The sequence below is a fragment of the Pristis pectinata genome, chromosome 19 (assembly GCF_009764475.1).
Source record: "Pristis pectinata isolate sPriPec2 chromosome 19, sPriPec2.1.pri, whole genome shotgun sequence".
In the NCBI taxonomy this organism is placed as follows: Eukaryota; Metazoa; Chordata; class Chondrichthyes; order Rhinopristiformes; family Pristidae; genus Pristis; species Pristis pectinata.
In genome coordinates this window covers 14,626,482-14,649,090 of record NC_067423.1, presented here as the reverse complement: position 1 = coordinate 14,649,090, position 22,609 = coordinate 14,626,482, and the positions used below count along the sequence as shown (strand labels likewise).

Here is a 22,609-nt window from a genome sequence, read left to right as displayed (position 1 = left end):
GGTTTTTTGGGGGAATGTTCCATATTTCCACCACACTTGATGTGGAGATTGGCTTCCTCAGTTCATCCCTGAAAGGCCCAGCATGAATCTTGGGGTCATTCCCTCTTGTTCAAGGCCACGAGAAGAAACGCTTTCTCTCTCCCCATCCACTCAACCTGCTGAGTGTTTCTATCATTTTCTGTTATCAGTTCCATTTATCAAGTGAATTCCTCAGATCACTCCCTAAATTTTAAACTATGGCTTAAATTTTTTTTTTGGTTCACTTCTGCAGTGCTTTTTTTTCCAGTTGTCATTGTTTAACAAAACTGGGTATTTTGTGTTAATTTTAAAAAAATATTGAGGCCAGTGCACCACCTTAAGTTTCTGTCATCAAAAGCAAATTGGTAAAGGTTGATATTGCCACCACATTCAAAATTATCCATTGTTATCTGTGTTCTTGCTAATCCAGGTTTTATTTCTGGAACTTCTTCCCACCCTTGAGGTAACATCACTGACTAGTGTAATCTATTAAACAAATGCAATTGGTCAGTAGTCTTTGTACAAGATCCACACATCCAAAGCAATATTCATGGCTGACATTATTACAGGGTTTTATTGTCATAAAAGAACATTTTTAATACTGAATTTTTGAAATACATTTTTGGGGTTATTGTAGCCGAGCGAATCAAGGTTTGTTTAAATTCAGGACTACAAGCTTGGTCTGTGGAAGCAAGTCCTTGAAACTTGCCTTTGGCCTCATAATTAGGGAACCTTTCCTCATGACTTTTGAGAAATGAAACACTTTTGTCTCTTCATTTAAAAAAAACATCAACCTGTGGTGAAGTTTTTAAGCAAATTTGCTGTACGAATGGTCTGGCGTTCCTCATCCTGGGTGCTTTCCTTTCTTGGGACTTGGTGTTTCCCTACCTCTGACTCTAATGGCATTACTGCCTGCCCCTCCATCCCCAGTGTGGGCTGGGTTTGGGGTGGTAGTGGCGTTGGTTGATTGAAAGGAGCAACTTTGGTGTGGGGGGTGATTGGGGAATGGTGACGTGAGCCAAAGCATTCTGTAGCAGTGATGTGCGCACAGGATGAGCAGACAATTACGCTGCAGTCCTCCACAAGGAATTGGCCATCTCTAATGGGGCTAGGGAGGCAACAGTGCTCCTTTAACAATAATTAATTTTCGTTTATAAAACAGCTTTCACAAGCTTGCAATGTTCCTCACGGCTTTATAATCAAGAGCTTGTAAAATGGTCAGTTGTTGTGAAATATGGAAAATTTGGCAGCTGAATTGTATACAGGAAAATCCTGCAAACAGCAACCTAGTAATGAGTTATTGGTTGAGTAATTAAATAATGGCCAGGACACTAGGGATAACTGCTCTGTCACATAAAATAGTTCCACGAGAGGACAGGCAGAACTTGGGTTTAAAGTAAGCACTCTGGCAATGCAGCACTGGAGTGTCACTCAGATGATGTGCTTGGGATTTGAACCCACAAACTCTGGTTTCGTGGGCAAGAGTGAGCCACAGCCAAGTTACTCTGGATGACGTGGATTCTGTAAACAGGCTGTGGGTAATGCTCGTGTTGGGGAAACTGCATGTTTATCTGTTTATTTCTCTTCTCTCCTTGATTGCTGCTTCCAGTTGGTGGGAATTCTCCTCTCCCAGATCCTCATCAATCAGATCAAAGATCAGATTGAGCTCCAGAAGTACAACAGCCAGCACAGAGCAGACCCCTGGTACTGAACACACTGTCTCCACACCTGCACAGAGTAGAGGGGGTCGGTGGCCCCTACTGCCTATTGTGAGGCCCTTCGTACTGATGAACTTACTTGCTCAGAAAGGACTGCAGTCCATCAGGATCGACAAACTGCCACTCTGATCTCGGTGGGTTACATGTATTTTGTCCACTGGATGTGCAGATGCTTGAACTCATAGTTTTAAATGGATTTTTCATCACATCCTTCAATGTCACTGTGAAATAAATTCACTTATTTTGCAATACATAGTGTTCTGTGGTGTGGTTCTCAGGTACAAGTATGAAGCACAAAGTCCCATATAACTGTGGTGCAGTCTCATCTCTCTTGTTGAGTTCTTGCAGCTGCCCCTCAAGGAGTATTTACTTCTGGTGCAGTTGGGTTTATCTGTGCCCATGCTTGTTGCAATTGGTTGTCAACTCTGCCTCTGTTACTGTTAATCTGTTCATTAGTGTTGCTCTCTTTTACTGTTTTATTTCTGTCAACGGGACAATATGGGGTGAAAACCGCCGACATTTTAGAGGGGGATTCCCAAACATCTACTTATCAAGGGTGGTTTGGTTCAAGGCCATAGTGCTTCCTGGCCACTGACTAAACCTAGCACTAAAAGGGGAAAAGTACTTTGAGATATGGAGTTGATGTATTGAAGAGTCTTGTTAATATGTATGTGCACATGTTGGGATATAATCTTAATGTCTAACAGCTAATGTAAATTTTTGGTAAATGAAATATTTTTGTCTTTTAATAAAAATAACATTAACCTGTGGTGAAGTGGTTTTCAGCAAATTTGTCTATTATACAAATGATACTGTTTGCAGGTCACGGGCTGTAACACCAGGGGGTGTGATTAGCCCTGGGACCTGGTTCAGTTTAAAGGGATGATGGGTCATTCCTTCCCAGCCACCATGGCAGGGAAGTGAGGTGGGTATCAAAGATCAGCTGTGCAAACAGCTTGCTGTCCAAGCTTGTGTGAGGAGATACCAAAAGGTTGCTCAGACTCTAGGGCAGTTTGCGGATGGTGTGGGGAAGGTTCGTAAACAAAGCCTATCTGGTTGAGGAGGAGAAGCAATGATAGGAGAGGAGTGTGTCACATGGTCAACTACAACACAGGACTTGCCTTGCCCTGGGAGTGCTGGACAGCTGTGTTTGCTGTTAATTGATCAGAAGCTGAGGTAAATTCTCAGGCGGTAGTGAAGACTTTAAGCTTAGGAAAGGGGAACCCATCTTTGTTTCATGCCCCGTGATAAACTAGAGTCCTCCTAATGAAAAATCCACACCTTTTCTTAAAATGATTACGGTGTTATCACCTCTCCACCCACTGCTACTTTTGTGATACCAGCCCCCTTCCCACCCCCCACCAGTTGTTGCTGGGGAGTAGTGAGGGTATAAGGGTGATTGTTGGATTGATAACCAGATTAAAAACTGAAAGGCTGGGTGGGAGGTCAAAGATCAGCAAGGCCCAAGCTTCCTACACTTTTAAAAACAGTCTACTGTTTATCCATTACAGGCTGTTCCAAGCTCCACAAAATATTTCAAACTGGCTCTTGTTTAAATCTGTTTTTTTTTCCATGATGGATATTGCAGGAGATGAACTGGCAATTAAATATAAAACAAGTCTGTTTGTCTGCACAGGGCCTCGTGGGCTGCTTTGAGGGTGGAAGGCCTGTCTGTGTGTGGTCCCAAAGACTTGCCAAGGCGGGCACTCCCAGCAGACGAATCCTCTACTTGTTTATTGCTGTCAGTTTGAATTCAGGGTCCCGCCCTAAAACTTTTTTTTTTCTTAGTTCTTCCCATCTGCTTTCCTATTTTGAATCTAGTGAGAGAAAAAGAGAGAGAGAAAGGTGGAACTGTCTCCAGACACAGCACAATCTTTTACATAGGGAGGCCAGGCAATGTTGTCAGTGTGGAGTTCCCCACCCACCAACCTTGTCAGGAAGCAGCATATGATAGAATTACAACACTGCAAATGATCTCCCCTGACTATGGAGGTTTTCACGGCCAAAGTCCAGCCATATCCTGAGCCAAACTCAGCCACCCCCACTTTCACCACTTCCCCACACCCACTACATATCCACATGCAACATTTACCAGTGGTGTTTTGGTACCAGGCAATGTTTACACTTAGCTAATGCTGAGACCATATATATAGTACCTTCATTGAGTGGCAAACAGAGTTATTGAAATGCTGGGTAAATGATTTGGGCAAATCCGAGTGTTCGTGGGTATCCTGAGATGTGATTTCCAGTTCCACTTCCTTGTGGAGGTGGTAACTTGACTTCGATGGAATTTAAGCTCTTTCCTGGAATATTAAAGCATAAATTATACATGGGGATGACTTGTGTACATTAATGAGTTTTAATGCCTTGCTTAAAATAGCTCAGAATTTGGTACACTAAACATTGAGTGAACACTACCAAACTGCAAATTTCTTTTCTACTTTAAGCATCACTTTCCGAGCTGGAACTGACAAAAATGGCATTCGTGTATTTTTTTTCCCCTGTGGAGATGAGATTTCACACCTCCCCACTTCTGTTGCAGACCTCTGCATTCCTTCAGGATATATCCTATGTGTTGGAATCTGTGGATAAAATAGCTTTGGTCACCAGCAGTAGACAAGTGTGAGAGTATGAGCTACCAGCTATAGTTACCTCCATAAATTTGATTTCATTCACCTAATTGGATCCAAATATGATGAGGTGAGTGCAGCTGGTTCCCTCCAGTCTGAAAAGAAACATTTCTCCTCCAAAGTAAACAAACCAAAACTGGGGTAGGTGGAAATGTTGCATCCCTGTTTTCTTGAAAGAATTCTGCCGATTTTATGGGACTCCATTCTTTACCCTAATATGAGTAATAAAATGCATGAACTATTCAACAAGCACAATTAAAACCAACATTTTTCATACTTGCTAAATATTCAAGAATAGCATGTGGGTTATCTCCTCTTCTGCCTCCCATGGGCATTAGGTCTTCAGTGAGTAGCAAGGTGGCAGAAAAGCAGAATCCTTGTGGTGGGAGCAGATGAAAGGAGTCCCAAAGTCCCTGGAAATTTTACAAATCTTTGAAAATTCCGGGTCAAATCCAGGGAGTTCCTGGGTATGGTAGTATTTAGCTGCTGCTGCTTCTTAGGCAATTCCTAGGTGGGTGTGGTGTTTGTCACATGCTGTTCAGCAGGAACTTGTCTGCTCCCCTCTCCTGGAGAGCTGCTGGGCAGGGTCTGCTCTCCCTTGTGCACTGACCCATCCAGTGGGACAGATCATCAAGTTTGCCCTGACTGGCATCCTGTCATTTGAAAGATTGTTGCATGATTAGCAGTAGAGTGCTTACGAAGTAACACTTTTTTAAAATTAAATACTGTTTATGCCTAAGCTAGAGTAGTGTGGTTTTTGGAGGGGCCTTTGGGGAAACTTCATAGAGGTGTTCAAATTTATGAAAATATCTTATAGGGCATCACTGTTTTCACTGACAGGAAGTTTTAATATAACTGGTAAACGAGCCAGGAGGTGAGATGACATTTTTCTTTGTTGTGTGATATCTGCGGTGGGTGGAGGAAGGGATGGGGAAGTTTAAAGAAGATGGGGAAAAGGGGAGTAGGAAGGTTGGAAGTGCTATTTAAAAGGTTGCCACAGGTGTGATGGATCAAATGGCAACCTTCTGGGCATCATTCTGCATTTCTATGAATTTAAGATATCTTGCATTTTAGGAGCTGATCTGACACAACAATGCTAATTGTGGACCCTATCCATTTATCATTGTAATGCTGCCCTCCAATGGTCCAGGATACCAGGGTGATGCGTTGGATGTGCACATGACAGTTTTCAGGAACCATGAGACTGAGACCCTCGAGGCTTGGGCTCATTTTATGAATCTTATGTCCTGAAACAATGAAGGGAAAATGGAGTAAGGGCTGGGTCTAAAATGCTGCTGCCTGTGTCTTAACTAATGCCACGTCCTGAACATCCCTTGTCCCCTGACCTACATTCAAGCAATCCAAGAAAATTCTTCCTCTTGCTTTTAATTTCTTCCGTGTCCTGTTTCTGCAACTTAGTCCAGACTGAAAACCCACCCCTTCATGAGTAGATCTCCTTGCATTTCCAATTTTCATTGATCTAGTACTGATAATTGTGCCTTTAGCTACTAAGACCTAAACTTTGGAATTTCCTTTCAAAACCCCTCCACATCATTACTTTAAGTCAACTCCTAAAGCTCGTACCTTTGATCAGGTTTTTGGTCACCTGGCCAAATAGCTCATGATTTGGTGAAAAATTATGTTTGAGGCCAGACTGATACCTGGAATGAGGAGATAGTTTTCTGTGCATTGCCCCTTCCCTGAGCCAGGGCAGGCTGTTAAGTTTTTTGGCTAGGGATCGGTGGGAGAGGAGGACAGGTGAATGAAGTTGGCTAATTCCTGATACTCCTTTACAGGACACCTTCTTAGAAAGTCCTTTGGGGTCAAGGATCATTTGCTTCCTCTCCTGATTTGTGAGTTTTGAGATGGGACCTGCAGTCTCTATGACAGATGGGGGAGGAGAGGCTTGGGGACAGAGCTGGGCATTGGGCAGTAGATGGATTGGTAGCCGAAGTGACCCTTCTGCTGTTTACACTAGGCTTGTGTGCAGTCAGAAAGAATGGACTCCGTTCTCAGTGCCATCTCAAATGCTCCTCCTTCACTTTGAGCATTCACGGGCCAGGGGTTGGTGGGCATGTTGACACATTTGGGAGCTAAGAACATCCTTGAACTGTTTCCTTGGTCCAGCTGGTAATCCATCTCCGGGAAAGAGCTTGAAATACTCCCTATTTCGAGAGTCTAGTGTTGGGCATACGAATGATGTGGCCTGCTTACTGGAGACGACTGAGTGCAATTAGAGCCTCAGTGCTGGGGTTGATGGCCTAAGGGAGGATGCTGATGTTAGTTTGCTTATCTTGGTAGTAGATTTAGAGTATTTGCAGAGACAGGATTGGCAGTACCGGTTGAGTGTTTTTAGGAGTCTGCTGTAGGTAATCCATGGATAAGAAGTGTACAGGAGGGTGGGGATTACTGTGCCCAGTGCATGACAAACTTCGTGCCAGGTTCCAGGCCTTGATCTTCAAACACTCTTTTCATTAGACAGGAAAAGGCAGTTCTCACTGAAGGCAATGGTGACTCCTAATGGGTGAGCAGTGATTCATGTTTTCCAATGTTTTGTTGTGTCGCTTTATTATCAGGGTGGCGTTGCAGAGTTGGGGCATGTTGTTAAAGGAACTTTTGTTTTTTCAATGTTAAATATAAGACCCATTCTCTTGTAGGCTTCATTGAGCCAATGATGACATGGAGCTTGGCCTTTTGACATACCACAGTGCAAGTGTTGTCTGCGCACTGCAGCTTGACAATTGAGGTTGGAGTGACCTTGGATCTGGAGTGGAGGTGATGCAGGTTGAACAGTTACCCATATGTTGTGGATTAGCCAACTCCAGCGAGAAGCAGCAGGCCACTAAAACACTGCCTAGTAAACTCTTTGCAAGAACAGGGAGTGGGGTGGGTGGTGGAGGAAACCTGTGCTTCGTTTTGGTTAAGCCTGCTTTCAGAAAGTGGCCGGGTTACTCAGTGTTTGGCTCCAGCCCCCCATGAAATGAGTGAGCAGGTCGGGGGTCTCAAGCTGACCCACTGTTGGACGTTCAGAAACTGAAGGGTCTGTCTGAAGTTTTCCTGTGCTCGAGCTTGCTGACGTTGTGTGTGAACTTACTATCCACAAGAGCTTTTTGTTTGGATCTGGTGGGGGATGTTCTGTTTAACTGCCTGGGAAGGTGGACGGAGGCCTGTGAAGGGGGCTCTCGTTGCTCTTTAGCTTCTGCCAGTGCCATTCTGTGAGTGCGGGTTGGCTTAGATTCGCCATGTGCCTCCCACTCCCCACCGTGAATAAGAAGAGCTGGTGAAGAGCCAGAGTACAAAAAAAGGTATTTTTTTAATGGCCGTGTGTAAGTTCTCCTTATTGTGGACTGAAGACCCAGGACTTAAACGATCACTGGGAGAAGTTACAAGAAAGGAAGCGGAGAAGGAAAATACCGACCGACTATCAAATTACAATCTTTTTTACTATCTCGCTGTCACTTGTTAAAGTGGGATTCGAGGAGCGAATTGTGCGAAATCGCGTTCATTGTTGGTGTGGATCAACTTCTTTGCGTGTTTTTTTTCCCCCCTGGGCTTTGTGTTTTTGTTAAATGTGACGGCATTTAAGGAAAAGATTCCTCTCTGACCGAGTTTGGAGAGAGGGAGAGGGGAGAGGAGGAGGAGGAGGAGGAGGAGGGAGGAGGAGGAGGGGGGAGGGGGTGGGGGGTGGAGTGGTCAGATCCCAGGCAGCGAGGAATGGAAATTGACGCGATGGCATTCGCTGCAAGCTGGGAAACGGACACATCTGGGGCAAGAGGACGCGGGGTAAGGAGCCGGCAGCCAGTTGGATGAAGTTTCACCAAGTTTGTTTTTCAGTGGAAGGAGACGCGATTTATTGTACAACGAAGCCCGCGCAGAGTGTGGGAAGAAAGGATTTCTTTAACTTTGTAACTGCAAGTCCAAGATGTCTACCGGGTGGGAGTCTTTTGTTAAGGCGGCTGCAGCCTGCTTGCTTCTGCTGTGGGGCTCCCTGGAGCGGAGCGGCACCAACCACACGTCTCCTCACGACCGCTGTAAGAAGGTTTCGGACTGCGAGCCCCTGAGATACAACACATGCCTCGGCTCCACACTGCCTTACACACACACTTCGCTCGCCCTGGCCGAGGACTCCACAACTCAAGAGGAGGCACACAACAAGCTGGTCCTGTGGTCAGGTACTGCATGCAAACGCTTCGTACATCTCAAAAACAAGCCCGCCTTTTCATTATAAATGAGCATGGAAAGTTCCAGTCGTGTTTTGCACCATTTTAAGTTTAAGATGCTGACAAGATAAAAAAAACCTAATTGATTGCCCTCACAGCCTGAAAGATGGCCTCTTAGAGGGAGAGGACTGGGTGGATTTTAGTTATACAGGACTTCACTTTTCGTTCAGTGTGAAGAAGACAATGCTAAAGTGGCTGTGTGTATATCTGGGAAACAACTCCAGTTAAAGGGTCTGTCGTCCAGGACTGAGATGAGAAATTCCTTTAGTCAGAGTTGTGAAACTGTGGAATTCTTCACCCCAGAAGGTCGTGGACACTCAGTTCAAATTTGGATATTTATTTTATGAAATCTGGAATAAGAAGCAACAATTAGGGAAGCTACCAGATTGTTGTAAACAAAAATATTTGCTTCACTGTTGTCCATGAGGGAAGGAAATTTGCCATCCTTACCTGATCTGGCTTAAATGTAATGCCAGAGCAGTGGTTGAGTTGTAACCACTCTCTGCAATGCTTAGTTAGCCATTCAGTTGCATCAAATGACACTGTTGGTGTCCCTGGATTGTAGTTGTTCAAGGTGATGGCTCATCATCACCTCCTTAAGGGCTGCTGACATTGCCAGCAATCCTCAGATTCAACACATGAAAAGAAATTGGAAGACCATATTTTGTCATCCAGGGCATGGATGGAGAGTAGAGTTCAGGCATGTTAGGTGGGGATAGTGACAATTAATTCATATGTCTGTTCTCCTGTCATTCATATTGAGATGCTTTGCAAGAGTGTAAGCAGACAACAAACAAAAAAGCTGAGAATGAGGCAGAGAAGTGAAGTTTGGACTAAACTTTTGGATAGTAATCATGGGCTTTAAAGGAGGAGAAAGAGGTTTAAAGAAGGAATTATAGATATTGAAGTCCACCAGTGGTGGGCAAAGTAATGGGGGATGCACACAAGTCTGTAATAATCACAGAGGGATGTGTGCTGCAGGAGGTTGCAAAGATAATGGGAAACAAGGGATATGAAAATGAAACAGGTAATTTTAAGATAGGTTAGGGAACTGGGAGTTGATGTAGGCTGACTGATGAATGGAATTTGGTGTGACATAAGGTGTAGCCATTGGAGTTTTGGATGGATATGTTCCATCCTGGAGGCAACAGAGCCGTAGATTGGCTGGTCATTGCTGAAGATGGGTAATGTTACAGAGGTGGAAGTTGTTAATCTTGGTGATGGAAATAATACGATGCTGAAAACAGTACAAGGTCACATCAGATGGTAAACTGTTTGCCTTGGCCTGAGATAATAGGGAGAATGATGAAAGTGTTGACAAGGGTATGGAGATTGTGGCAAAAGCCCAACAGTTGGGGTCTTTACAATCTTTGCAGAAAATTGCAGTTTATCCAGAGCAAGCAATGTCTTAACATTGCAGAAAAGGTAGGTGAATAGTGAGAGACAGTGGTGAGGTAGAGTGAGGTCCTCTCTGTGTACATGTGGATTGTAATGGCATGTTTGTGATGATTTTGGTGAGGGGAAGCATGTAAATAAGGAAGAGGAGGAAACCAAGGATAGAAAGAATTTTTGCATGCACATAATGTATTTCACAAAATTAAGACATCCCAAACTGCTTTACAGCTAATGAAGCAACATTTAACATGTAGTTATTGTTGGAATGTAAGAAGCAGAGCAGTCAGTTTACACACAACCAGTTCCCATAAATGTCAAAAACTTAAAAAACTGGCTTAGTGCCATTTGTTGAAGGATAAATATTGGTGAAGGAACTGGGAGAAGATCCCTGATTTACTTGGATATATTGCCATGGAATCCTTTATGGGTAAAAAAGGAGGACAAGACCTTGATTTTGTATCTCATCTGAAAGACAATCTGCTATCATCGCACACGTGATTCGTGTCTAGGTATGCTGATCGATATGTTGATGATCTCTTCAAAGAGTTTAGCAAGATTAGTCAGGCATAACCTAGACCATGATCCACAATCGCAGCCCTTACTCAGCTCATACCAGTCCAAGTGCTCAATCACTATGTCCTAGAAGGTAAGGTTCTGAAGGCTGTGTTGCCTGTCTGATGCCTGGGTTAAGGGCACCTTCTCGAGGCTGGAGAGGAACTGGGAATTGTTATGTTCCACATGGAAACCAATGATCTAAACAGAAAAGGAACAAGGCTCTGTTAAAGAACTATGAGCAGTTAGATGCCCAATTGAAAAGCAAAAACACAAAGATAATAATCGCTGGATTTAAAACTGAGCCACTGTTAAGTGGCATAGGGTAGGTAAAAGAATTAAATGCATGGCTCAGCGATTAGTACAGGAGAAATGGATTTGACTTCACGGGACACTAGAACCAATATTGTGGGAAGAGGGAGCTGCTTTGTTGGGATGGGCTTCATTTGAATTGGATTTGAACTTGTGTCCTTGTGAAGTGAATAATTAGGGCTGTAGATAAAGACTTTCAACTAAGTGTGGAGTTTAGTAAAGCTTTCGACAAGGTCCGTCATGGTAGGCTGAAAAAGAAGATTAAGGTACATGGATCCATGGAGACTCAGTATATTGGATTGAAAATTGGCTTGGCCATAAAAGACAGAGGGTAGTGGTGGAGGGTTGTTATTCTGACTGGAGGTCTGTGGCCAGTGGTATTCTGGGACCTCTGTTTGTGATATATAATATAAATGCTTTGGACAAAAATGTAGGTTGGCTGATTAGGAAGTTTGCAGATGATATGAAAATTGTCAGAAATGAGGAAGGTTGTCTGTCAAAGGATTCAGCAGGATGTAGATTGGTTGAAAATGTGAGCAAAGAAATGGCAGATGGAGCTTAATCTGGACAAGTGTGAGGTGTTGCACTTTGGGAGGTCAAATGCAAGAGGAAAGTATACAGTAAATGGCAGGACCCTTGGGAGGATTGATGTACAGCGGGATCTTGGGGTGCAAGTTCATAGCTCCCTGAAAGTGCCAAAGCAAGTAGATAGGGTGGTAAAGAAAGTGTATGGCATACTTGCCTTCATTGGCTGGGTTGTTGAATTGAAAAGTAGGGAAGTCATGTTGCAACAGAAAAAAACTTTGGTTAGGCCACATTTGGAGTATTGCACACAGTTCTGGTCGCCACATTACAGGAATGATGTTAAGGCTTTGGGGAGGGTGCAGAAGAGGTTCACCAGGATGTTGCCTGCAGCAGACAGTATTAGTTCTAAGGAAAGGTTGGACAAACTTGTTTTCTCTGGCGCTTTGGAGGCTGAGGAGTGACCTGAGAGAAGTATATAAAATTAGTTGGGGTAGATTGCCAGAGACTTTTTCCCAGGATGGAAATATCAAATACTAGAGGGCATAGCTTTAAGGCGAGAAGGGGGAAAAGTTTGAAGAAGATTTGGCAATTTACATAGAGAGTGGTGGGTGCCTGGAACACACTGTCAGAGGAGGTAGTGGAAGCAGATATAATCATAATGTTTAGAAGAAATTTGGACAGGCCCATTAGCTGGCAGGGAATAGAGGGATACAGACCTTGAGCAGGCAGATGGGATTACTTAGATTACCTAGATTGGCAATAGTTGGCAGAGGCAATGTGTTCCTGTGCAGTTCTGTTTTAGGTTCTATAAGTAGTGGGGGTTCAGTAAGTTAAAGTTAGAAAGTTAAAGAGAAAAGATAAAGCAAAGCATAGGGTAGCAAAATGGGTAACAATACCCAGAGTGTGTCAGGAAGGGACATTGCATCCAGACATACGAGTATATCGTTAGTTAGAAATAAACACAAAAATTGCTGGAAACACACAGCAGACCAGGCAGCATCTGTGGAAAGAGAAACAGAGATAATGGTTTTTATTTATTTTCAATTAGAGTTGGAGGAGTGAAAAATGGTACAAAGACAAAATTAAAGGCTTTTTACCTAAATACATTTGTAACAAGGTAGGTGAATTAATGGCACAAATAGAAATAAATGGGTACAGTCTAATTGCCATTACAGAGCCATGGGTGCCAAGTGAGCAAGATTGGAAATTAAGTATTCCAGAAGTCTTTTAGAAGAGATAGGGAAAATTGAAATGGAGCTGGGGGTAGTTCTGATATCAAAGAAAGGGATATAGGCTATAGAGAGAAAGGTTGGTAGCTCAGAAAATCAAGAAGTAGAATCAACTTGGGTGGAGATAAGAAACAGCAAGTGGGAAGAAAATATTGCATAGGCCCCCAAACAGTAGTGGTGACACAGGGCATAGTATATGTTAGAAAAGTAGAGGTGCCTGCAACATCAATAATCACAAGAGACTTTAATCTACATATAGACTAATATATAACTAAATTAGCACTAATAGTGTGGAGGATGAAGTCATGGAGAGTAGAAGAGATGGTTCTCTAAATAAATATTTTGAGGAATCAACAAGGGAACAAGTTAACTTAGATCTAGCACTGTGTGAAGAGAAAGGGTTAATTGTGTATTTAAGGGACCTTTAGGAAACAGTGATCACAGTATGACAGAATTTTATATAAAGACTGAAAGTCACTTAGTTCACTCTGAAACCAGTCACATATCTGAATAAACGTCTGAAGGCATGAATTGGCCATGGTAAAGGGGGAAACTACATTAAAAGTAAATAAGCAATGGCTAAAACTTAAAGAATTAAAAGTATAGCGTGCATGTAATGTATGTCTTTTTTAAGGCGTTATAGATAAAAAAAAGAGTGGTCTAGCTGTGGCTATCAAGAAAAAGTTTGGTTTAGAACAAAGGAAAAGGTTTATAATGCTGTCAAGATTAGCCTGAGGATTAGGAAGACTTCAGAATTCAGCAAACCAGGACTGATGCATTGATGAGGAAAGAGATATTAGAGTAAGACCACAAGACCAGAATTAGGCCATTCGGCCCATCAAGTCAGCTCTGCCATTCAATCATGGCTGATTTATTTTTCTTTCTCAGTGCCATTCTCCTGCCTTTTTCCCATAACCGTTGATGCCCTTACTGATCAAGAACCTATCAACCTCTGCTTTAAAAAATACCCAATGATTTGGCCTCCACAGCTGTCTGTGGCAATGAATTCCATGGATTCACCACCCTGTGGCTAAAGAAATTCCTCCTTATCTCAGTTCTAAAGGGACGTCCTTTTAATCTGAGGCTATGCCTCCTGGTCCTAGATTCACCCACTACTGGAAACATCCTCTCCACGTCCACTCCGTCCAGGCCTTTCAACATTCAGTAGGTTTCAGTGAGATCCCTTTCATTCTTCTAAACTCCAGCGAGTACAGGCCCAGAGCCATCAAATGCTCCTCATATATTAACCCTTTCGTCCGTGGGATAATTCTGGTAAACTTCTCTGGACCCTCTCCCAGCACATCCTTCCTTAGATTTGGGGCCCAAAACTGCTCACAATACTCCAAATGTGGTCTGACCAATGCCTTATAAAGCCACAGCATTACATCCTGGCTTTTATATTCTAGTCCTCTTGAAATGAATGTTAACATTGCATTTGCCTTCCTTACAACCGACTCAACCTGCAAGTTAACCTTTAGGGAATTCTGCACTCGGACTCCCAAGTCCCTTAGCACCTCTGATTTCTGAGTTCTCTTCCCGTTTAGAAAACAGTCTACGCCTTTATTCCTTCCACCAAAGTGCATGACCATACACTTCCCTATGCTGTATTCCATCTGCCACTTTGTTGCTCATTCTCGCAACCTGTCCAAGTCCTTCTGCAGACTCCCCGCTTCCTCAGCACTGCCTGCCCCTCCACCTATCTTTGTATCATCTGCAAATTTGGCCACAAAGCCAGATCATCCATCATCCAGATTATTAACATAAAATGTGAAAAGCAGCGGATGCAACATCAACACCGAATATAAGAGGTCTAGCGGAAAACATATAAACAGACTGTAAAAGTTTCTACAGATGCTTAAAAAGGAAAGGATTAACAAATATCTTTGTGGATCCCTTACTGTCTGAGATGGGCAAGATTATATTGGGGAACAAGGAAATGGCAGAGAAATTAAACAAATTCTTTGTGTTTTTACTCATGGAAAAAGACACAAAACATGGAAAAGGTGGAGGAAGCTGCATACACCCCAAAAATAACACTTGGGCTAGTTTCAAATAGGATGGAAGAACTTGTAGCAATCCCTTTCACAAGAGACAAAGTATTGGAAAAACTAATGGGATTAAAGGCAGATAAATCACTGGGACCAATGACCAAGAGTTTTAAAAGAAGTGGCTCCAGAGATAAGAGCCATTGATTAAAGATCTGGAAGAATAACACCTGATTAGGAAACAATGAAATTCAAGAGGGATGGTGACAAAAAGTGGAAAACTCTAGGCAAGTTAGCTTAACACCTGTTGTTGGGAATATACTGAAGTCTCTAATCAAGTAAGAAATAGCTAGTCATTTAGAAACATTTAATGCAAACAAACCAAGTCAACCTGATTTTTAAAAAACTTCATTTATACAACACGGTAACAGGCCCTTCTGGCCCAATGAGCCCGCGCCGCACAATTACACCCATGTTAATTTGCCAGAGGAATTTGTGTAGTGTATTTGAATTTCCAGAAGGCACTTGATAAGGTGCCACATAAAAGGCCAGTGCACAAGATCTCAAGGTAATGGAAGAAGTGTGTGGAAGAAGTGTTAACACAGAAGTCAAGGGCTGAGATAAATGGGTAATTTATAGACTGGAAAGACATAACAAGTGGAATTTCTCAAGGATCAATCCTTAGCTTTCAATTATATGCCATTCATATTAATGACTTGTCAGAGGGAATAGAATGTTAGCTACCTAGGTTTGCTGATGACACAAAAATAGGTAGTTGGGCATGCTATAATGAGGATAATTATATTCTGCAACAGGATGCAGATGGATTAATTGAATAGGTGAAAACTTGGCAAGTAGAGTTTAATGTAGGAAAGTGTGAGGTTGTACACTTCTGTAGGAAGAATCAAAAGGTGAACAGAAGGACTGTAAATGAGTGAAGTACAGAGGGATCTATGTGTTTTTGTGCATGAAAGACAAAACGAGAGCACGAAGCTGCCGCAGGTAATTTGGAAGGGCAAACGGCACATTGGCCTTTATTGCTAAGGTGTTGGAGTTTATAAATGGAAAACTATTGTTGCATTTGTGCAGGATGTTAATGAGACTGCACCATAACAAGATTTAGGTTGGCTACAAAAACAGAGCAACGTAAAGTAAAAATAATTAAGACAAGTAATTAAATATAATTGTGAAGGGAGCAAAGGAAGAAGAAATCCAGAGCTTGCTACATGACAGAAGAAATCCAGGTGAAGACAATGCAAGAAAGTGTGCTCATGACTGATGTCAGATTGCAAAAACTAATAAGAACCAGGCTAATTAAGAACGTAGAACATAGAACAGTACAGCACAGAAACAGGCCCTTCGGCCCACCGTGCCAACCATGCCAATTTTAACTAATTCCATCTCCCCGCATATGGTCTATATCCCTTCATTCCCTGCCTGTTCATGTGCCTGTCTAAATGACTTTTAAACGTTACTATTACAAAAGAATCAATGGAGAGGTGAAAGTTAAAAATAGAAAGGTAAAGAGAGCAGATGTCAACTTAAATGAGAATCCAAATGCATTCTATAAGCATATAAATAGTAAATCGGTAGTACTTTGAGGAGTGAGGCAAGGTCAAAAGTGGGAACTTGCACATGAATGCTGGGAGCAGTGTTGAGCTTACTAAATGAGTGTACTGCATCTATGTTCACCATGGAAGAGTTTGGTTTCAAAGTATAGTAAAGGAGTAGTTAGCTGAGACATTGGATATGTAAACATTGATAGCACATTTATCAGAAAAATTGGCTGAACTTAAAAGTAGATACATCACCAGGCCTGGATGAGATACATCCTCAGATTTTGAGGAAAGCACAGGAGGAAATCGGGGGTGCGCTCACCATGATCTTTCAGAGCTCTTTGTTAATGGCTACAGTGCTGGAGGAAAGTGGATTAATTAAGGCAAGCCAACACAGATTTGTTAAGGGGAAATCATGTTCAACTGGGTTGAGAGAACATTTTTGATGAGGTAACAGATGGAGTTAATGAGGATAATGCAGTCAGTATGGTGTACATGGCTTTTGATAATCTGCCACATATTAGCAAGGTTGAAGCATAAAGTGGACATTGGTAGCGTGGATACAAAGTTAGCCAAGTGATAGACAACAAAGAGTTGTGGTGAATAGTTGTGTTCCGGATTGGAGGGCACTGAATAGTGGTGTTCCCCAGAGTTTGGTGTTAGGGCCATTGTCTTTTTAGATCCAAGTGTATGATCTAGATCCAGGGAAGCAAGCTGCAATTTCTAAAAATGAAGATGATGCAAAATTTGGCATTAGTGTGAACTGCAAAAAAGATTGGAGCAGAATATTAACTGACTGGAGGAATGTGCAGATGTGTGGCAGATGAAATTTCATGAGGTCAGTAGAATGCGGAAAGGCAACATAGAATAAAGGGTCCTGTTCCAAAAGGGGTGCAGGAGCAGAGAGGAACCTGCGAGTATGTGTTCACAAATCATTGAAAATGATGGTAGTGTGGCGACTCACCGTCCGCGCAAGCAAACCGGCTCGGTGGTTGGGGCGCGTGTCGTCGGAGCGGCGAGGCCCAAGATGGTGCTGTGCCTTCGTCTTCCCCGAGTGACGGGGAGAACCCGCGTGCGTGAGAAGTTTTGATGACGTAGTGCGTATGTCATTTCCGTTTTCGGAGGGCGGGAATCGCGCCGCTTAAAAAGCCTGCACAAGGCAGGTAAATAAATCAGTCTTGTTCCACAGTTTGCAGACTTGTGTCTTTATTCTCACATCGCAGTAGCAGCCTCTACATTGGTGCCCCCGACGGTCCAAACGGATTTTGAACTCACACAAGGACCGACAACGCAGCAGCCAACGCAGTGGCACTCAAGCTGCCCACCTTTTGGATGCTTCGGCCCTGCATGTGGTTCGACCAGGCTGAAGCCCAGTTCCAACTGTGGCAGATCACCTCCGACTCCACACGGTACTATCACGTGGTCAGCTCCCTGGACCAGGAGACAGCCACCCAGGTCGGAGACTTCGTCCAGTCTCCTCCAGAGGAAGATACGTACCCGGCTTTCAAGGCCCTCCTCATTCGGACCTTCGTCCTCTCCCGTCGTGAGTGCGCCGCCCGCCTGCTTCATCTCGACAGCCTGGGGGACAGATCTCCATCGGCCCTTATGAACGAGATGCTGGCCTTGGCTGAGGGACACAAGCCCTGCCTGATGTTCGAGTAGGCTTTCCTCGAACAGCTGCCCAACGACATTCACCTGCTGTTGGCCGATGCCGACTTCAGCAACCCACGTGAGGTAGCCGCCCGGGCAGATGTCCTGTGGAGGACCAAACGCAAGAGCGGTTTGTCCGTCGGCCAAATCGCCAGACCGCATGCTCAACGCCTACCTAAACCAGTCCCAGCAGCCGAGCGACCACACCCCAGAAACACAGACAACGACACTGACGACCAGCTGTGTTCCTACCATCAGAGGTAGGGCGCGGAGGCCCGTCGATGCCGCAAGTTTCAGGGAAACGCCAGGGCCGGTCGCCACTGATGGCTACGGTATCTGGCCACCAACACAGCCTCCCATTCGTTTGGGACAAGCTGTCCGGACGCTGTTTCCTTGTCGATACTGGAGCAGAGGTCAGTGTTTTACCCCCGACCGCCTGTGACACTCGCAGCAGGCAACAGGGACCCGCCCTCAAAGCCGCAAACAGCACAACGATACGAACTTTTGGTACCCGTACAATCCAATTACAATCTGACAACAGCCATTTTACCTGGAACTTTACCCTTGCCGCCATCGCCCAGCCAATCCTGGGAGCCGACTTCCTCCGGGCCCACAACCTGTTAGTCGACCTACAAGGGAAACGGCTAGTGCACTCCAGAACCTTCCAAACTTATTCTCTGGGAGAAGCCAGCCTACCAGCCCCGTGCCTGGACTCCATTTCCCTGTCTGGCAATGAGTTCACCATCTCCTAGCCAAGTTCCCATTGGTTCTGGCACCTCAGTTCACAAATTTGATGCCCAAACATGGGGTGCGGCACCATATCCTACGACAGGGCCACCTCTTCACGCCTGAGCACGACGACTACCTCCAGACAAGCTCTGCCTGGCGAAGGAGGAGTTCCGCTGCATGGAGGAGCTGGGGATCTCTCGCAGGTCAGACAGCCCCTGGGCCTCCCCCCTGCACATGATCCCCAAAGCCACCGGCGGGTGGAGGCCTTGCGGCGACTACTGCAGGCCAAATGACGCCACCACCCCAGACTGCTACCCCGTCCCTCATATCCAGGACTTCGCGGCAAACCTACAGGGGGCCCACATCTTCTCCAAGGTGGGCCTCGTCCGGGGATACCACCAAATCCTGGTCCACCCTGACGACATCCCCAAAACTGCGCTCATCACTCTGTTCAGCCTCTTCGAATTCCTTCGAATGCCGTTCAGCCTTAAGAACGCCGCGCAGACTTTCCAGCGGCTGATGGATGCGGCAGGCCGCGACCTGGACTTCGTGTTCATTTATTTAGATGATATTCTCATCGCCAGCCGTAACCGCCATGAACACCTTTCCCACCTCCGCCAACTGTGCTCCCGCCTCAGTGATTTCAGCCTCACTATCAACCCAGCCAAGTGCCAATTCGGTCTCGATTCTATCGATTTTCTCGGCCACAGAATCACCAGCGAGGGAGCAACACCCCTGCCCGCCAAGGTAGACACTATCTGCCATTTTGCCTGTCCCAACACGGTCAAAGGCCTGCAGGAGTTCGTTGGGATGGTCAACTTTTACCATTGTTTCATCCCTGCAGCAGCCCATATCATGTGCCCTTTGTTCTCGCTGATGTCTGGCAAGGACAAGGACATCGCCTGGAACGACGAGGCCGCGGCTGCCTTCGTTAAGGCCAAAGAAGCCCTAGCAGACGCCACGATGCTGGTACACCCCATGACAGACGTCCCAACCGCCCTCACGGTGGAGACATCCAACACCGCGGTCAGTGGGGTACTGGAACAACTAATCAAAGGCCATTGGCAACCCTTGGCATTTTTCAGCAGGCACCTTAGGCCACCCGAACTTAAATACAGCACCTTTGATCGAGAACTACTAGCGCTGTACCTGGTGATCCGGCATTTCCAGTACTTTATAGAAGGCAGGCCTTTCACCGCTTTCACTGACCACAAGCCATTGTCTTTCGCCTTCTCTAAGGTCTGCGATCCCTGGTCAGCCCGCCAGCAGCGACATTTGTCCTACATTTCCGAGTTCACAATGGATATCCAACATGTCTCCAGAAAGGACAATGTCATTGCTGACGCGCTCTCCTGTCCCTGGGTGTGGACTACGCAGCCCTGGCTGACGCACAACAAGCCGACGGCGAGCTGCCCAGCTACAGAACCGCAGTCTCAGGCCTGCAGCTCCAAGATTTCATGGTTGGCCCAGGTCAACAGACCTTCCTGTGCGATGTCGCAACAGGTCAGCCCTGCCTTATAGTTCCTGCAGCCTGGCGGGAATGCGTTTTCGACTCAGTACACGGGTTGGTGCACCCGTCCATCAGATCAACTGTCTGACTAGTCGCCAGCAAGTGCGTCTGGCACAGCCTGCACAAACAGGTCAGTGAGTGGGCCAAGACTTGTTCGCACTGCCAGACATCAAAAACCCAACAACACACCAAAGTCCCGCCACAGCAGTTTGAGCCTACCCGTAGAAGGTTCGACTACATTCATGTAGACCTTGTTGGTCCCCTGCCTGTTTCAAGAGGAGTGTGGTACCTCCTTACCATCGTGGACCGGTTTACGAGGTGGCCAGAGGCAACCCCTCTCTCAGGCATCACGACTGACTCCTGCGCCCGGGCGCTGCTCACAACTTGGGTCTTGCGCTTTGGTGTTCCAGCCCACATCACTTCAGACAGAGGCACTCAGTTTAGCTCCAGCCTATGGTCTGCATTAGCGAACATGCTAGGAACGCAGCTGCACACCACCACGGCCTACCACCCTCAGTCAAACAGGTTGGTAGAACGTTTCCACCTGAAATCAGCCCTGATGGCCTGCCTGAAAGGTCCTAACTGGGTTGACGAACTTCCTTGGGTCCTGCTCGGCATACGCACTGCCCCCGAGGAGGATCTCCACGCTTCATCAGCTGAACTCGGGTACGGTGCGCCCCTGGTCGTCCCAGGGGAGTTCATACCCGCCCTTAGGGGGCAAGAGGAACAACCCGCGGCAGTCCTAGGAAGACTGCACGAGAGGCTCGGCAGCTTGGCACTGATTCCCACTTCGTGACATGGTTAGTTCCCATCCTGTGTGCCCAAGGAACTACAAGACTGTAAGTTCGTTTTCGTTCACAGGGGCACACCATGGGCACCGTTGCAACGACCATATGAGAGGCCGTTCCGGGTCGTCAGAAATAATAGGTCCACCTTTATTTGGACACTGGGGGCAAGGAAGAAGTCTTCACGATGGACCGCCTCAAACCGGCGCATTTAGACCTACAACAACCGGTCGAGGTCCCAACACCGTGACGCAGAGGCTGACCACCCAAGCAACGGCTAGCACAGCCCGTGAACTTTGGGGACTGTACCGCTGGTTCTGGGGCGGGGGAGTGGGGGGGGTGGGGTTGTTGTGTGGCGACTCACCGTCCGCGCAAGCGAACCGGCTCGGCGGTCAGGGCGCATGTCGTCAGAGCAGTGAGGCCCAAGATGGTGCTGGGCCTTCGTCTTCCCCGAGCGACGGGGAGAACCCGCGCGCACAAAAAGTTTTGATGACGTAGCACGTACGTCATTTCCGTTTTCGGAGGGCGGGAACTACGCCCCTTCAAAGGCCCTTGCAAGGCGGGTAAATAAATCAGTCTTGTTCCACAGCTTGCAGACTTGTGTCTTTATTCTCGCATCGTGGTAGCAGCCACTACAGGAGGTTGAGAAACTGGTTAATAAGACACACACATTTCTGGGCTTTATTGATAAGAGTATATGGTATAAATGCAGGGAAGTAACACTGAGCCTTAAGTTATTGTGAACACTGCTCTATCCTTAACTGCATTATTGTGTTCAGTTCTGGTCACTATATTTTAAGAAGGATGTGAAGATATTAGAGAGGAAAAATTTACGATAATGGTTCCTGGGAAGAGGGACTACAGTTGCAAGGATAGATAGAGGCTGAGGCTGTTTTCTTTAGAGAAGGCCTAGGGGAAATTTGATAGACTTATATAAAATGATGAGGGGTCTAGACAGAGTGGAAAATGGGAGGCAGTTTATTTGATGGAGGGTCGAGGACTATAAGTCACAGGTACAAAATAAAGAGGAAGAGAATTAAGAATGACATGATGTGAAAAGCTTTCTTCATGCACTGGTTGGAATCTGGAAGCAATGCCTGCAGATGTGCTGGAGACGGGCTCCATTGTGGCCTTCCAGAGGGAATCAGACAAATATATGGTTGAGAAAACTTTGCAAGGCAGAGAAAGAGTTGGTGGATGGAACTGGAGTGTTGTCTGGTAGAAAGTCGATGCAGCTATGATGGACCGAGTGGGTCTCTATGTAACCATTTTATTGGGTCCTATGGATTAGAAAGTAATAAATGTAACTTCGATTTTAAAAAAAGGAGAGAGCAAAAACTATAGATCAGTTAGCATGACATAAATAGTAGGGAAAATGTTGGAATTTATTATTAAAGAAGTTGTACAGGACTCTTTAAAAATTATTATAGGATTATGCTGGATCAACATGGACTTATGAAAGGGAAATTATATATGACAAATTTGTTTTGAGTTTTTTGAAGTTGTAAATAGCAGAATCGAACAGGATGAACCAGTGCATGTGGTGTAGTTGAACTTTTAGAAAGGTTTCAACAAGGTGACACGTAAGATTATTAATCAAAACTGGGAGTAGGAGACTGGCATGGAATAGACTGGAATTGGTTAATGGGTAAGGATTTGGAGTGGGGATAAATGGGTCATTTTCGGGTTGGGAGGCTGTGACTAATGGGGTGCTGCAGGGATCTGTGCTGGGGTCTCGTGTTAACAATCCATATCAAGTACTTGGATAAAGGAATTGAGTGCTACATATGCATGT

General features: G+C 45.2%; 2 protein-coding genes and 1 long non-coding RNA gene across 4 annotated transcripts in view; 2 read left to right on the top strand and 1 right to left on the bottom strand.

The window, feature by feature from the left end:
- tspan33a (tetraspanin 33a) overlaps positions 1 to 2,506 on the top strand; it is a 34,699-nt gene extending 32,193 nt beyond the window's left edge. For both annotated transcript variants that reach the window (XM_052033890.1, XM_052033889.1), the window contains one exon: positions 1,628 to 2,506. In XM_052033890.1, coding sequence (XP_051889850.1) covers positions 1,628 to 1,729 — 102 coding nt within the window. In that variant the 3' untranslated portion in view covers positions 1,730 to 2,506. The remainder of the gene's footprint in view (positions 1 to 1,627) is intronic.
- A 1,509-nt stretch (positions 2,507 to 4,015) lies between these two features.
- LOC127580273 (uncharacterized) overlaps positions 4,016 to 22,609 on the bottom strand; it is a 48,227-nt gene continuing 29,633 nt past the window's right edge. Inside the window, exon 3 of the long non-coding RNA XR_007957798.1 lies at positions 4,016 to 4,039. This is a non-coding gene — a long non-coding RNA (uncharacterized LOC127580273). The remainder of the gene's footprint in view (positions 4,040 to 22,609) is intronic.
- The window catches only part of smo (smoothened, frizzled class receptor), a 38,783-nt gene continuing 23,566 nt past the window's right edge, over positions 7,393 to 22,609 (top strand). Inside the window, exons 1-2 of the mRNA XM_052033453.1 lie at positions 7,393 to 7,671; positions 8,201 to 8,538. Of these exons, the coding sequence (XP_051889413.1) occupies positions 8,289 to 8,538 (250 nt within the window). The 5' untranslated portion in view covers positions 7,393 to 7,671; positions 8,201 to 8,288. The remainder of the gene's footprint in view (positions 7,672 to 8,200; positions 8,539 to 22,609) is intronic.